Source organism: Colobus angolensis, unplaced genomic scaffold, assembly GCF_000951035.1.
Source record: "Colobus angolensis palliatus isolate OR3802 unplaced genomic scaffold, Cang.pa_1.0 Scaffold147, whole genome shotgun sequence".
Lineage (NCBI taxonomy): Eukaryota > Metazoa > Chordata > Mammalia > Primates > Cercopithecidae > Colobus > Colobus angolensis.
In genome coordinates this window covers 6,125,257-6,142,442 of record NW_012114566.1, presented here as the reverse complement: position 1 = coordinate 6,142,442, position 17,186 = coordinate 6,125,257, and the positions used below count along the sequence as shown (strand labels likewise).

The 17,186-nt window shown below is 35.4% G+C and overlaps 1 protein-coding gene across 1 annotated transcript in view; it reads right to left on the bottom strand.

The window, feature by feature from the left end:
* Positions 1 to 17,186, bottom strand: part of ARHGAP15 (Rho GTPase activating protein 15) — a 630,040-nt gene that overhangs the window by 320,191 nt on the left and 292,663 nt on the right. The window contains exon 7 of the mRNA XM_011935698.1: positions 56 to 154. Within this exon, the coding sequence (XP_011791088.1) occupies positions 56 to 154 (99 nt within the window). The remainder of the gene's footprint in view (positions 1 to 55; positions 155 to 17,186) is intronic.

The following is a 17,186-nucleotide window of genomic DNA, read 5'->3' as shown; positions in this document are numbered from 1 at the left end:
GATTTAAATGACTACATTTTAATTAATAAAGGTAACAGCCAAAACAAATACATACCAATCTGTCAATTGCATTTTTGATAGCGTGGAACCAATCCAATATGATGAAGTCAATATCTGACTGTAGAAGGAACTCATTTCCTGATACTGTTGTGATCTGAAAAAAAAAGAAAAAGAAATAGGTAAAGAAACTATGTAAGATAGATCTCTTACATGTAAAAATCCTTTTTTAAAAAACACAGTTTAATAAACTGAAATATTTTCTTGTATTCCAGTAATTGCCTTTCTGGGAACTGGGAGCATTTTGAACTGCTCTTTATAAACTGTTTTTCATGTCATAACAAATACATTATTGTTTTAATAATAGAACGATCAAGCCAGAGTAGAGCTAGAGCTGAATTACTCCAACTTAAGGAGAAATAAGCCAGGAAGTTCAGAGAACTGCAGACAGTACACACTTAAGTCAGAACCCGCAGAAAAATGCACCCGGGTGTGTCAGAATTCATTCTGCACGTTTGCTTCTTTCCTGTCTGTCTTTTTCAAATCTAATAGTATCTCTATATTTGATTTCCTTTTATGGAGAGCTCTAAAACAGATTATTTACCAAAAAGACTAATTGCAGACTTCCAAAAGGTCATTCAGATGAATAACATTTGACTATTTCTACTTTCTTATCAGAGATCCATAGGAAAGTAATGAAAAAACCAATTTCCCCACAAAAGGAGTATATTAAAATAAAAGTCTACATATTTGAACCTCTCTGGGAGAGTATTTATCAAATGAACATCCAGGTTCCTGACTCTCAGCACTGCTAAGTAGTTGGCAATGTTTAGCGTGTAACTGTCCATTTTTCATTACAGTAAATCTTTTTCTCCCCAGACTTGTGAGAAAAGGATATGACCCTATAGAAACAGGGCAATATTCTTAGTTTCACACGTAACGGGCTACTTAGAGAAAAAATTGATTAGAGTGGGTGTGGACACGCTTTTTGTATTTGGCCATCCATCTGAACTGTGAAGATTTTCCCTTTGTATTATTGACTTTTTCTTGCAACAGGAAGATGAACATTTCCCAACTACCGTCACACAGAGTTCAGAGGTTTAGAGGACTGACATTTCAAAATACTCAATCAGGAGCCAGTCACCTCTTTTCAGCCTTCCTTGCTCTAAACAGGAGGTGAACGCTGAAATGTGGCACAGGTTCAGAAAATCACAAATCATGCTTTAGGCTATCTCTATAATTCTATCATTAAAGTGACAATTATTACCCCAAATGGCTCATTCTGAAGGTTTCAAGGATTCTCATGGCTACATTTGATGACAATGATTTTGGGGTTTTGAAAGAAATCTGTTACATATGTACATATATATTCATTTGTCATTTGCTTTTAGGAAAACTCTATAGAGATTCAACATTAATCAGTACTGCAAAGTAACCATTCTTGATTGAGATGGGTTTCAATATCAAATGTTGTCCCTCTAACTATAAGGAGAAGAACTGTCTAAAGTGTATGCAATTATAAGAAGTGAAAGATTGAAAAATAATAGGATTTAATTGCCCACACTAGAATTTGACAGATTACTGGGACCAATCGTTTTCTCTCTTTTCAAAATGAAACTGCATATAAGAATAAGGATGGCTCAAAACAGTTTCCTGTTTTCTGCATCCAGTAAAAGACAGCTAAGGTGATGTTTTCCTAATTATCTGAACACCATTGCAGTGTTCTCTACTCAGATAAAGTTCCAAATATTTACTTTATAGAGTGTTGCCTAAGAAATAGTAATCTAAAAATATAAGGTCATTTCTAACACAAGAAAACTAGTAATGTCCTAGACCTCTACCTTCATCCTAATCTGTAGTTAAATATTTTGATTATGAATGTATTTCTAACATCACAATTTGTTAACACACACAAAGACAAATGAATTAGCCAAAGCACAATGTATAATATTTCTCTGCCAGTATAAATTAACCATTATCAAAATTATAAAAAGAAACAACATTTAAAAAGTACGAGAAACAAACATAATTAGATTTACTATGTTATGAGGGTTTACGAAAGAGCCAACATAGTTCAGCTTTCAGTCTAGTAAATTCAAACAGTGATAAAATATAAGTACTTTAGCAGTGCATCTGCATTTTTGGTGCATGCTATGCAATGCAAAGGGGATCTTATATTGCTAACACAACCAAAAGCAAAATGTATTTTAAAAGTTCCTTTGTCCAAATATATTACTGCATTAATCATACATAATCAGTGATTTATGAATTCATTTTGAGAAGTTAGATCAGAGAGCTATATGAATGTAATTCATTCAAAACATACTATCAGAGAGATACAGTTCACATCCTTTCCTCTGTCTTCCCACTAATCTTTCGAGTTACCAGGCAGTCTGGAGAAGTCTGCTACTGCTCTCTACAGTTTAAATGCATCCACTTCTTAATTACAGTCAGTAATTGACTTTGTTCTGCTCTATTCCAGTCACTCACAGGAAAGTAGTTTCAAAATCTTTGACTGGTAAAGCCCATTTAATTCAGGTTCCTCAACGCACTTTTTTACTTTACCTCTTTAGGATTTCTGATAAATGGTTTGCTGAATCATATTTGCACTTTGAACAATCGAATTTCCAACACTCTTGGGGAAAAAAGACATCAGTAAAGAATGTTAGCTTTGACTAAACCTTTAGATTGAACAACTTATGACAATCTAAAATGATGTGTAACAGACATAAAGGCTTTGATATTAAGCCATGCTAATGTACTCTTTCTATATGTTTTGCCTCCATGACAGATGCTGGGGTGAGGGGATGAAGGAAGAACTTACGGAAAACATAACAGGTTTAGATAAAGAGCTGCTGGTCTCCATCTTGCTTAGAAATCTACTTTAGGTAAATGTTTCTTGGAATCCCCTCATCACCACCATGTTGTATTTTGAAGGAATATATCAGGGCACCAAAGTAACCTTAATGAAGTGTGCCAGTGTCAACAATAAATCTTTAAGTATCCATCTGGGGAAATTCGTCTTGAACTTTTTCATACTAAATAAGGGTCCATCTGAATTCTTGCTGGTAAGAAATATATGCCCAGGAAATTACTGAAGCGTGTCCACTGAGCAACATGCAGAGTGGGCACATTCCTTAAGGTTTTTGGGGATTAATTCAACAATGGTTTTCACGTGGGCTTAGAATAGTCTGTGTCCTTGTTACGGTTCCTCTGAATATGGAGGCAGGTAGATGCAAGTCCAGACTTCACTGATGAAGAGCAAAGAAATTTATGTTTTAGATTTTAATTAAATGGAGTTTTGTTATGCTAATTTAGAACATCTTAAAAGAGTTTTACGTAGCATTTATGTTGATTTAAATATTGTTCTTTTGAATATTGTCAATTAAGTAACACTCTCGTCAATATTCATTCTGGCAGTAAGATTTTATGCTATTAGATTTTAATTTAAATGAGAAATTAATGTGTAGAATGGCATTTATACACATTTCTATACTTTTGTTTACTAGAATACAAACAAAACCTTTTTTAGAACTTTTTTCTGATTATAAGAATAATACTTTATTGTGTAGAATTTTGGAAAAATAAACATAACAAAGAATCAAAATTATGCATAGCTACACAAAGTAAACATTGTAGGTATTTTAATTTAGTTATTGCCAATCTTTTATAAGTAATAACCAAACAGAAATAATGATCAATGTTATAGATACATCTCATCAGCAAAACATATCTGATGGTAAAATATTATCAGCTTCTTTTCCAAATGACTTCAGATGCACATGTTGAGATTACCAAAGATATAAGAGATAATGAGTGACATGGTACTTCCCTCTGTTTGAGAGCCCCACCCTTCCGATTGCAGAATAAATCCCACAAATAATTTCATGTACAGAAGAATAGAGAGGACGCTTCATGACAAAACATCCTATTAATCATTAACAATGACTGATTAAGCATCCATTAAGTACAAGGCACATTGCTAGAAGCTAGGGAGACACAGCCCCCACCCTCAAGAACTCAATCTGTTTGGATAAAGAAGACATATGAATATACAGATAAATAACAATAGAAAATGGCTCCTTCTGAGTACCGATGTGAGTGGCACACACAATGCTCACGTCAAGATTTCAGAGGAGTGAGTAGTTACCGCAGGCACATTTACATCATGAAAGTATGCATAAAGTGGTGGTCATGATATGTTATTCTTTAAACGTTGATTGTATCAGAACTTCAGTATATTAAGGATATGAATACCACCACTTGGTATGCAAAGTGATATCAGCTTTAATGATCTCAAAGCACATAATAAACATTCTCCAAATGCAGCTTTCCTCCACTATCATAAAGTAATTTTGCAAATGAAGAAAATGAAGCAAATGAGGAAAATGAGAATGCCATTCTATCAAATTGGCATCATTTTAAATGATAGAATTAAGAGATTACAAAGATCTTGATTTCTAGTTCACTAGTTCTCAGCAAACAGTTGTATACAGTCAAGAACTGTGTGTTTGAACAGGAAAAGGGCCGTGATAATTTGGTTTCAGTTATGAAATTTGGAATAGCAACTTTAGACAAAGTTGCTTCTTTCCTTGCAGTTAGGCTAAAGATAGCCCGATTTTAAAAGATCATGCAAAATCCTAACTCTGATTTTTCTTTCCAAAAACAAGCACTCTCTTGCTATGAAAAAATGTATCTAAGACTGAATTGGGTTATCTAAAACTCCTTCAAATCCTAGAAAAGACTAAAGCAATCCTACACTTGAACCTTTCACATTTTGATTAGAATCTAAGGAGGGATTATTCCATCTTAATGAAACTGAAATGGTATGTAGGAAATGTATAATAAAATATGCCCAATATCCAAAGAGCCCTAAAACATGTTAAATAATATGGTTACAGTGGTTCTAGAAATACGTAAATAAGAGGAATGGAATTTAATTTCTATTATGTTTAGAGATACTTTGGACTTCATGATATAATTTTTATATTTGAATTAAATTAAGTAAAAATAAAAAGTTATATCAACATACACTGAGTTTATTTGAAGTGAATATGAATTATTTTTGTAATAATTTTGTCCATATCTGTATTCAATACTCCTAGCAGAAAATATACATGATAGGGAGATACCGAGACCTAAAATCGAAGTAATAATGCTTTAAAAACCCACACAGATTCACATTTTTTTCATCTTGCATCACTCAACATATAGCTGATCAAATGAAGGTTGTCATGGTTATACTAATAGCTAATTACTTGGTCTCAAAGGTGTTTATGACCACCAAAGAAATTACACTATCAGACTGAATGTCTGTCTCAAATTACAGTCTAGTTTGAGTAATTCCTAACATTTTTCTTAACATGTTGAGCAAAGTTAAAATAAAACGAAGGGTAAAATATCAGTTAGATGTAAAAGGTCTTCAATTTGTCTTTCCAAAAATGTTACTTGTTAAAGCATTTTGTGAGAAAGTATCTGCCTTGTGTTCCCAATGTTGCTAGATGTTAAGTAAATATATGCTGATTACAAAAAAAAAAAAGTTGCTTTGGCAACTCTCTTATTAAAATGCATTTGTAATCCCCATCTGTCATGAAAGTTTTGAAAAGTTTGTTTACTTTGGATAGCAGCCTTATCCAGGGTTACCCTAGCAAACAATGATAGCAGTCTTCAAAAGTTGTATGAGGAACAAGCCACTAGGGATCCATTTTTGTTTTAATTGGCAAACACAAACACTTTTCTGGTCTGTCAAGAAGATCAAGCTAATATGCATGGAGGGTGTTATATTCTCAGCTTTGGGGAGCAGTAAAGCTCCCTTTATTTAAGTAATTTAAATGATAGACTGCAAAAACTTTGCAAGTCAGAAAAATGTTTTATACTTTCTTAGGGAATATTTGTTTTAAGCAACGGAAAATGTTCTACATATCTAAAGATGTTGAACCTTATGTTATAATTACTCTGTTTCTTCTAACTCTGTGAAATGTTCCTAAATCCACATGCTACTAAATAAGCCAGGCCACCAATGGATCCAGCATTTCCACAACTCCCCCTATGTTAACAAATGTGCGTTCATTAGTTTCCAGATGTTTATTGGATATGTTTTCAATGTGTTTGGGGTTGATTGATTTGCATGTACATTTATTGGAACCCTCAGTGGTGTCATCATATCAAAATAACCTGCCCATGTAAGCAATTTCTTATTTAATGGAAAGTAAACAAATGTCGGGTTACATACACGACAGACCTCCAGTGCATTCCAAAATCTAAGGTTTAAGGCCAACCTTTCAAGAAACAATGCTTTCTAAGTGAAATTGAGCTGTATTCTGACACCCAAATAATTTGGTCCATGCATTCGTACAACAGAGATTTGTTCTGCATAATAAAATTGGCCCTGTAGTGCACATTCACACCCCATATTACTTGCTCACTCTACCTTTCTGTTTATTAAAAAATATCTAAACCCAAAATTCATTTCAAACAAACATGCAAAAAAACCCCTCATGTTCAGTCTTTTATTTGTGTTAAAATATTTTAAGTACTGAGAAACAATCTTCTCAATATTCATGAAAGAATACTATCCAAGTAATTAGTAGATAGTTTAGCAGTTTCCACAGTTTTGCAGCAGCTATACCAAAACTTTTGCCTGTGGTGCTCATATGAAAAACGACTCAAAAAGAGACTAATCGAAGCTGTTTGTGTGTAAAGATATCAACTTAGCCTTTTGCTGCTCTTAATTTTTAAACTCGGGGGTTGTACTTGTCTGTAGATAAATGAATCATCCTGTGACTTGTCACCACCAGTCACTCCCTGCCAACCACAGAGCATCTTCTTGCCTGAGCTATATACACTGTGTTCAATTACTCACTTAGTCACAGTCACATGACACCTGGGAATCTGCTGTCCCCATCGTTTTCAAATTGGAATTATTTTTATTATTACTGTCCTTATGTAGGCAACGCTCAATTTTAAAAGTTTTAATAAATTCAAAGGTGTAACATAAACACATAATCTCCCTTTCTTCAAGATATACTGACTTCTTGTCTCCGTGTACATAACTTTTTGACCCATGAGAGAACATTGTATGTTTACAGTTTAATGAAAATATCATGTATACTATTATGAAAAATTTTTATGTATTTTACTATTTACACTACCATCATCTCTTATGAGAATTTAGTTATAATATCCTTTGCTTTCCTGTCTCATCCATGGTTTTCCTTCAAATCCGTACTATCTACTGCAGCCAAAGTGATCCCTCTGAAACTTGGATATGATCATCCCATTCTTCTGCTTGATATCATTCTGAGGCTCCCCACAGCTGTTGCAGTGCAGTGCAAACTCTTTAATTTGGCCTGCCAGCCCCTGTGTGCTCTGGCACTGATCCACTCTTCAGTTCCTCTGCTCTACATTTTCCTCCGCATTTCTACCATCCAGCCATACTGATGTTTTTTTGGTTCCCCAGCTGTCCCATACTAATTCTCATTTCTTCCCTTAGAGCAGGTTGTTCTTGCTGCCTAGACACCTTTGACATCCTCTGTCATACCATTCAAATCATTTGAGATGTCACCTTTTCAGTAAAGGCTTCTTTGAAATAGGTATTCCCCCAAGTGCGCTCATAACATCCTGCTTCTCCTTTATCTTAGCACAAATTGGTCTATGTTGCAACGCCTTGTTGGTCTTTCTGTTCCCCCAACTACGCTATAATAATCCTGAGGCCAATGACAATTGTCTACATGCATAGCTGAACAACAGACACGTAAGGAACACTAAGAAAATAACAGACAAATCTTATCTACTTTATTCATTTTGGTGAATGCATATTACATTGTTTGATATGCCATAATATATTTAACTCATTCTCTATTGTCATAAAAATTTGAAGGTTACAATACAATTGCATTCTTTCAGGTAATATAAGTAAAGTAATACTGGCGTCTACTGAAAACACCACATGAGAGTAGAGTAGACAAACTATTTTGAAGATTGATAATGGCAGTCTGAAGGCTATATTTTCCCAGCAGTCAGCAAATCCTAGACATCAGACAATAGGATTAAACTTGGAAGGGCTGGGAAGCACAAGAGTCATATTTCAATGCATATCCCTAAAACAGAATGTTCTTGATTATATTCCAAAGCCACCCAAGTATTTTACAGGGATCATCTATACTAGATCATCCAAGACTCTCACCCTAAATATAGGCTTTTGTAATTCGGAGTTGATAGTATGGGAACTGGAACATAAGTTCAAAATTTTAAAGAGCTAATACTTAGGTTAATGGGTCAAATCTTTAGAGCACCTCAGTGATACAAAGATGCTCACTGCTGTCCATCCGCATTGTAGCCATTAATTTTACAAGAACATTGTTAATATTAATAAATAAGCAAACTGTGGGAGGAGGTAGCAGTAGTTATGTTGTTAATAATTTTATTTAGAAGTATTACCTAACTTTATGATACAGTGACTTAAGCAGAAGTAGGTATTGTTGCCACTAGTCTCTTATTAGTAAGTACTGAGAGTGCACAACAAGAATAAAAGATGTTATAGTATGTATCTTTATGCTATTGTAATGTATTTGGCCATGATTATGAGTGTTTATAAAACATTTAAGAATTGTTCCATGTCTACTTACATTAATGAGAACACCTGTTAGCTTTAGTGCTGTACAGACTTATTTGCATTAGATTCAGGTTTTCACATACTGTATCTCACTTTTTGAAACAATTAGATGCTTATAGAGAAATACAGCTAAGTGAAAAACAGCAGCTTGAATGCCTTCCGGCTCAAGACAATTCAACTCCAGGTTTCAGTGAAAAACAAAAATCTGCTCAATTACAATACTACCACTTAGAAGTGAATGTAGGTGTATTTCATAATTTTACATTCAGAGAACAGAAGATACATGTGAAAATCTGTGCTTTAATCTTCAAGTTAAATTATAGCCAAATGAGGCAGTTTCCAGACAAGGATGCCAAACAAATAAGGAATGGCAATGCCACCACAACATAGGTTCTCTGTGATCTTGGGGACTTGCTACCCAAAGTTGGTCTCTTTACTGATTTCCAGAAGTTGGATGACTTCAGCTGGTCTTCTGACTAAGTGAGGAAATCTGCAGATGCTTGCCCACCTTGTGTTGTTTCCAACACTTTGCCAAAGAGACCTTTCTATGTGTTGACAGAGCTGAAAGGATCAAAGCAGCTGAGGACTCTCTCTGAGTCCGTCATTTTTGGGTTACAGTTTGCAGCATAGCCAGAACATACCAACCTAGGAAATGCACCACAGTTCCCTTACAGAAGCCCAGACGCCTTTGACATCCTCTCTCATATCATTCAAATCATTTGAGACGTTACATTTTCAGTAAAGGCTTCTTTGAGTCTGTCTTACTCATTACTCACAACTTCTGTAGGTATCACTCTATTGACACATCTGTCTGCTACTTCTCTTAGGATGCTAAAACTTCCAGAATTTAAATATTTTCAGTTATTGAAAAAGGGAACACGAGCAAATCTATGGATTCACAGCCTCTATTATCATCATTATACTTAAAAGGTGCAATATTTACATAAAAATAACTCAGGTGATGATATAGTCTAAAGATAAATGAGTATTTGTGATCAGAAGAAGTGGGATTTATAACTATTTTCTCAGACATAAACAGTGCATCTCTGTACTATACTAGTAAACACAGATTAGCCCAGGCACACATGAACTATTCCCACATAATTCCTGATACTCTGTCCTGGGAAATAACAGAACTGGGAATGACCCTTGCAGAGTGTGTGACTCACAAGAAGAATGTTATCTGTTTCATTCTCTGCTGTCAAGTTATATAATTTGGGCAGAGGAACAAATATTAGGTAGCGATTTGGAAATTAACCAGTGAATTCTTTTACATAGAATCCAAACTGCATAATTCAAGAAGTAAATGTAATACTACAAAGCTTACTTCTGGTGTCTCATAATTTCGAAATTGTGTTTAACCACGAGCTTGACAATCTAGATTTTGCTCTCCATGAAAGAGCATGATCATTCATTAGGAATGATAGACTAGTTATCTATGTAATTAGGATGTTCATGAATGAGTAGTAATGTTTCTTTTTCCAAGAATGATAGGCTTAAATAAATTGAGAGTGTTGAAAATTTTCTTCTGAGCATGTGGAAAGATTGTAATTCTGCTGTTTGGAGAAAATTCTTGTTTACTCAAAAGGGTTATCTTTAAACCAAACATGAAAAAGCATCTGACATTTCTAAAACTACAGTTAGTGGTTTACAATATCTATAGTATATATGTACATATAATATGTTCATATATGATATATATCACTATATATGATATATATCAGTATATCACATATAGTGCTATATATCATGATGTAGTGATATACATCATATATGCACATATGTACTATAAAGTTATATATAATATATAACATAGTACATATGTATATATAATATGTTCTATTTCTATGTATATAGAAAAGAACACAACAGAAAAATAGAGAATTTAATGGTATTTTTATTAAAATAAACCACTTGTGACTCTATAATAGACAATGACATCTGTCATTAGGTAGGCCACTTACCTAATAAGGAGACATCTGGAATGACATATCACTCCATGCCAAATGTGTGCAAAAATACCTTAACACTCCTTACTCCCCAAAGCAAAATGACATTTGTATTGCAATATCACCACTTAAAGATGCTAGACTTTTAAAAAAATATATTGGTAGCACTATCAGTAGGGTGACTATATAATTTAGTGTTGAAACTATGATAATTCTGAAGGCAAAAGGCACTGTTAATAATGACACCAGGACAATAGGTATAAAATAGGATGAGGCCTATTTTGGACATATGGATCATCAGCCAACATACACAACATTGGGAGTCATTTAATAACCATTTAGGTGCCTAGTGAATACCTGCTACTGGTCCAATTCTAAGAACTGTGAGATATACAAAAAAGTTAGCAGTGACCCTTCCTCTTAAGAAGCTTCTAATCTAGTGTGAGAAAAGACCAGCATGGGAAAACAATTAGAAACAATAATTACATAATGATTCAAGATGGGACACATAATGGTTTTTAATGAAAGAAACCAAACTTTCCTTGAGGGTATAATGGAGGACTCAGGGAAGAATGTTGGAGAAGGACCTTCAAAGGATGGATGAGATTTAGTAGAAGAAAAGGCAGGGTAAGAGGACAACACAGGTGAAAGGAAAAGCTTATACAAAGATTCAGAGGAAGGAAAGTATATAGCATCTCTAAAGGACATGAAGAAGCTGTTCCTGCACCCTCTTTGTGGAATCTTCTCCCTTCACTCATCCCTTAAATGGAGGTGTTACCAAATATTTTCCTGTAAGACACAATTCTTCTCCCTTACAGACACACTCCGGAATTATATTACCATTTCTCGTATTTTAAAATAAAAAAAATTAGAGTTGCAAAACTGAAAGATCCCTAATGTATATCTCTAGTTCAATTCAAAACAATATCATTTCTGATCTATTACCATTCGGACCAATGTGACTTCTGGTCTGACCTCCTTACTGCCAGATGGTATAGTTACAACCCATTCTTTACGTCCACTCACGAGTAAACTCCTAAGTTGACTGACATCAACTTTGTCCTTGGAGTCTGATTCTCACATTCACTAGGACCAGACCCGGGGGATAGGGCCTAGTATTCTGTCTGTTTACAGAGCTTCACAAGTGATTTGAAAATTATGCTGTATTGGAGTCTGCTGCTCTAGACCCTAGAAAGATGATCTACCTAAATCCGTATCTGTCATATGCCACTTAAAAGTCACTGAATGGATCCCTTCTATCCTTAGGATAAAACCTAAATTCTTTAATGTATGTTGCCAAACACTTCATAATTTATCTCTCTGTCTCTCACCTTTTCAATTCCTCTACTTATTAACTGTATAACTTTGAACAATTTAAAATCTTTATGTTTCTATATTCTCACTTATAACCTGAGAAAAACACTAATACCTACACCTCATAGGACCATTATAAGGGCTATATAAAATACAATCCCGAAGAAGAACTTAACATAATACCTGGCACATACTTAGCACTTTAAAACGTTATGTTCTTATTTGATTTAATTTACTGACTGATTCATTGATTGTCTCCTGGATTTTGCAAACTCCACCTCTTTATTGAGGAAACTACTCAACATTACCTATTCAGGAAAGTCCTTTATAACATCTAGAGGCTAAAAAAAAAAAAAAAAAAAAAAAGAAGTATCCCTCCAGCAGTTTGTACTAACTTCATAATGGTGTGCATCTCACTATTGTACACATCCAGTATCTTGACCTTTCCATACACTAAGCTCCCTGACCACAAAACTACACGTCCCTGTACTCAGCCAAGTACCTGGAGTAGCACCAGCTCTCAATAAAGGGGTATAGAATGAATGATAGCTCAATTGGCTTAGGTTAGTACTAAAGGGTTTTGGTATCCACATAACGAAAGGCCTTGAAATGTAAAAAACAGATTTTATTTGGTATATTAGTAAGGAGGAAAGCAGTGATTAGTCACTAAGAACCTGTATTAGCAGAGCTATTCCACAGTGTCACAGTGGGGAAGACATCCTCTTAAAGCTGGCTCTATTTTGCAACTTCCATAACTGTCAACATGTCACTGCTTTCTAAGGTTGTACCAATGCATCTATCTGAAAAGATGATACACCATTTTGATAAGAAGAATGCCTCTTCCGTGGGCCCCTGAGTTTTCTCCGGCTCTTTCTGGTTCCTGATCTTTTCCTCCTCTTTTACACAACTCAGCAGCTGCTTCTTTGCTTTCAATGTTAGATGCCCCACTTTTGAGATGCTTGGTATTTAAATTAAGACCTTTGCCACATCCCAAAGTGACTTGACGTGATCTCAGGCCCTGAGAGTTGAGAATGCACCCTGTCTTAGATATTCTATCTTTGCCAAAGCTCATTTCTGTTGCTGCATCTTCTTCTTGCTTCTGGCTTGTGGTTCCCCATTCTGGTGGTTTATCACATGTACCAGACCCTCTCGGCTGGTAGTGTCCTTTTGCCAGACCCCCTTTTAGGAACTGGGGCTCTGCGGAGCATCTCCCTGATCCTCACAGCACCTCACTGAGTTCTTTAAATTCACCTTCCATCTGCCTCACCCATCTGAATTGTTACACATGTAATCAAGAAATAATCCATACTTGCGTTCAAGGCACCATCGTTATAAGAATATCTGAAAATGAGTCATGTCAGTGTATTCTGCAATCATCCAATGGTCTTTAAAATATCCTTGTTATTTCTGGTTGGAACTGACACCCTAACAGCCTGGACTGAATTTTGTTATCTTAGTTTTTGGGTTCTGTATTCTGTCCAGAAGACACACTTCCTTCCAATATTATCAGCTCAAACTTTTCCATAGTAGTTGTCCCAACTATAGTTTTTTGCCTGCTCCATCAAGATGGTTCTATTGCCATTAACTTGTTTTTTCGTGATCTCAAGCAATAATACCAATCCCTGAATAAATGATATCTAAAGATCATCAATATAGTAAGTTGCTCCCTCAATTTCTCAGGCTTACTATCAACTATTGTGCCACTTATCATTCTCTAGTATCCTGGGGAGTAGGACATTAAGGAGAACATTTTTCCATCATGAGAGCCAGTATTGGGTTTGTAATCTGCTACCCTTGAGGCTCACAGCATTGGATTCATATTTCACTGAGTTTCATCCACAACATTTTCTTTAAAAGTTTGTGGCTTAATTAGATGAGATTTATATGCAGCTTGTTAATTTACCTGAATGCAGATGGAGGAGGCACTAAGGGAAGAATGTATTCCAAATTTAAAGAAGCCACTGTCCTGGAGGTATAATCTGGTAATGGCTTTCAAACATGTTTGTTCATGAAACATGGTAAGAAGTAATCATTGCCGGCCGGGCGCGGTGGCTCAAGCCTGTAATCCCAGCACTTTGGGAGGCCGAGACGGGCGGATCACGAGGTCAGGAGTTCGAGACCATCCTGGCTAACACGGTGAAACCCCGTCTCTACTAAAAAAAAAAATACAAAAAATTAGCCGGGCGAGGTGGCAGGCGCCTGTAGTCCCAGCTGCTCAGGAGGCTGAGGCAGGAGAATGGCGTAAACCTGGGAGGCGGAGCTTGCATTGAGCTGAGATGCGGCCACTGCACTCCAGCCTGGGTGACAGAGCAAGACTCCGTCTCAAAAAAAAAAAAAAAAAAAAAAAGAAGTAATCATTGCCAATCAGATCAGTGCCTCTCTTTCTTGCTCTCTCTCCCCGCTTTCTCTTTCTCTCAGATACACACACACACACACACACACACTCTCTCTCTCTCTCTGTCATCTAGGTATCTTTCTACACATCAATTCATTCATCTATTATTCAATGTATAATAATGAAAAACATACATATAGATACACCATGTGCATATATGTTCATTTATATATATATATATCATATAATTGAAACAAAAGTTTTATCAAATAATACCTCCCATTACTGTATGTGATATAATACTGATATTTTCTATCCTGGTTTTTTTCTCTAATATATTTCATTTAAAAATGCTGGTCCCAATTCACTAAGTTGATTCTGTGACGCACTAAAGGATCTTGAATACAATTTGAAAAACTTTGGCCTAGGGAGTAATGAAGATGTGATCTTCATACCCTGTTCCTTGACAGGCTCTCTTTCTCTCTTTTCCTCCCTCCTTCTCTCCCAGTCCCTTTGTCTCTCCTTCCCTTCCCCTTCTTTTCTCTTCCCACCCTGCACCCTCCCTACCTCCCTGTTTATAAGATGCTTCAAAATACCTTCGTATATAATTTAACAGTTGGATAGTTAAACCAAGAAAAACTTCCAGAATATTTGTCACATTTGTGACTATTAGGCCTGGGTGATCAATAACCATGTGTGGGTGATTCTGCACTAAGTCATTTCCTGCCATTTGAAAGTAGAATTAACATGTGGTTCTTTGGAATTTGGCTTAGACCCTAGGTTTTCTAAATATACCTTAAAGCAAGAGTTCCTATATAAAAGAAGAAACAAAGATGGGGCAATGTGCTGTTTGGAACACATTTGAGATACCTCACCATGATCTGGAGAGGGAAAAACCAAAGAAGTTAAAAGCCTGGCAAACTATCAGAGACAGAGATGGCAGCTATTTGTTTTCAAGTCCCTTGTATTGAAACAATGAATGCACTCCACGTTGCATCCTGCAGCACCATGATACAAGGTCTGGGAGTAGTTACTAGCATGTGTCTGTGTGATGGGAGCAAAAGCTAAACATTTTAATAGTGTTATGGCCTCTCCTTCTCAAGTTCCCATTAATGCAAATATAGCACATGTGGTTTAAGTCCCAAGAGCCTTGTAGGACACAAATCACAGATGTGGAATAAACATTGTCAGAGAATAAGACTCTGTGGTCTTCTTGCCATCAACACATGCCCTTATGCTCCCATGACATCAGGCAGATACCTGATAGGATATCTTAAGCAAAATCACAAAAAGTCAGGGTCATCAAAGGGCCCAGGATGGCAAGATTCTAAGCGGACTCCAAAGACTTCTTGGTAAATTATGGCAGAGGCTTCAGCTACATCAAGGCTTTCAGAGAACACTCACACTATGATAATTAAATATAGTAAAACTTACTCATCCTTCCTGCACCAAAATTACCAGAGACTTATGCTATGTGAGGAGTAGAGTGTTCTTGTAATGTAACCCAGATGATGCGATGGCACAAGGCCTGTAAAACAGAGCTGGTGTACTTCAGATACACAATACAATTTCCCCAGCTATCTCAATTCTTCTGGGCTGCCTTCAAGACTACAATTCAAGGTGCTTGCTGCTCTAAGATTGCTCTCTTTTCTTTTTCCATCTTCTGTTCATCCCTTTCTTTCCCCATGTCATTCTTTCCCAAAATTTGCGGGCTCAAAAATAATGAGTAAATTGAGTCTCGTCCACCTAGCCCATTATCACTGCTGTATTCTAAAACTCACTACATTTGAGAAACTTGGGTAAACTCCTGTGTATTGGTGAACTGCATTTCCCCACACTGCCCATAATTGAGACTTCAGTATCCATATCCTGACCTGACCCTAAAACTTACATTGGCAGTACTGTCAATTGCCATGTAGTGTGATTCCAGGAGCCTTAAGAGCCTCTTAGGATGACAAACTAATTCCCTAAACCTGCTGTCTAAGGTCTGGAATTTTAATTAAGCTATTCCTTTAGATGAAGGTTTCAAAACAATTTAATGAAAGGATGGTATTTTTCTATACATTTTGTTTAGATATTGGTATGTTACTTTTCTTAGGAAAATATATTAAAGCAAACTATTTCTGAATATAAATGCACACTTGAAGACTTTTAAAACATGCAAAACCAGAAATGTATAAAAATTAAGAACACTTCTAATCATAGTACTCAAAATATCCCTCCTAATATTTAATGTATTTTCCTTCAGACTCTTTAATACATATGTTATGTTTATATACATATGTGTGTTGTGTGTGTGTGTATATATATATGGTCATATATAGGTCACACACATGTCAAATTAAATATACAATATGTATTTTATTTTTCTAACATTATATCATGAAGGCTTTTCCATGACATTATTCTTTGAAAGCATCTGTTTAATGGCTTCCTAACATTTTGTTAAAAAGATTTACTATAATCAATTGAAGTGTCTTCCTATTTTTCCACAATTTAGTTGTTTCCACATTTTGTTATGATAAATAAATCCACGTGGCATAGGCATGACTTTTTGTTAAGATTTCTGATTTGTTTTTCTTAGAAGAGATTGTTAGAAATAGAATTACTAGGTCAAATAAATGAATTTTGAAAGTGCTGAAATGCATTACTAATCATTTTCTAGAAAGTTTGTCCCAAGTTGTATTATCTCACCAAAATTGAAAGCAGAAGCCCATTTCAATTCATATTTTCTTGGAAGTAACACAGTATTACATACTTTGCAAATTGTATAAGAAAGCTCATTTTTTCTTAGGTTTGCATTTCTTTTATAATTAGGCATTTGTGTTTTTTCCTTATAATTTCTTACCAATGTGTTTAAAGTTTTTAGTACTTTAAGTACTTTCAGTACACATTTTTAAGTTTTAGTATTTTTAAGACTATAATGCAGTTTTAAGGAAGTTTAGTAAACTTTGGCGTCAATTACCACATAAATTTT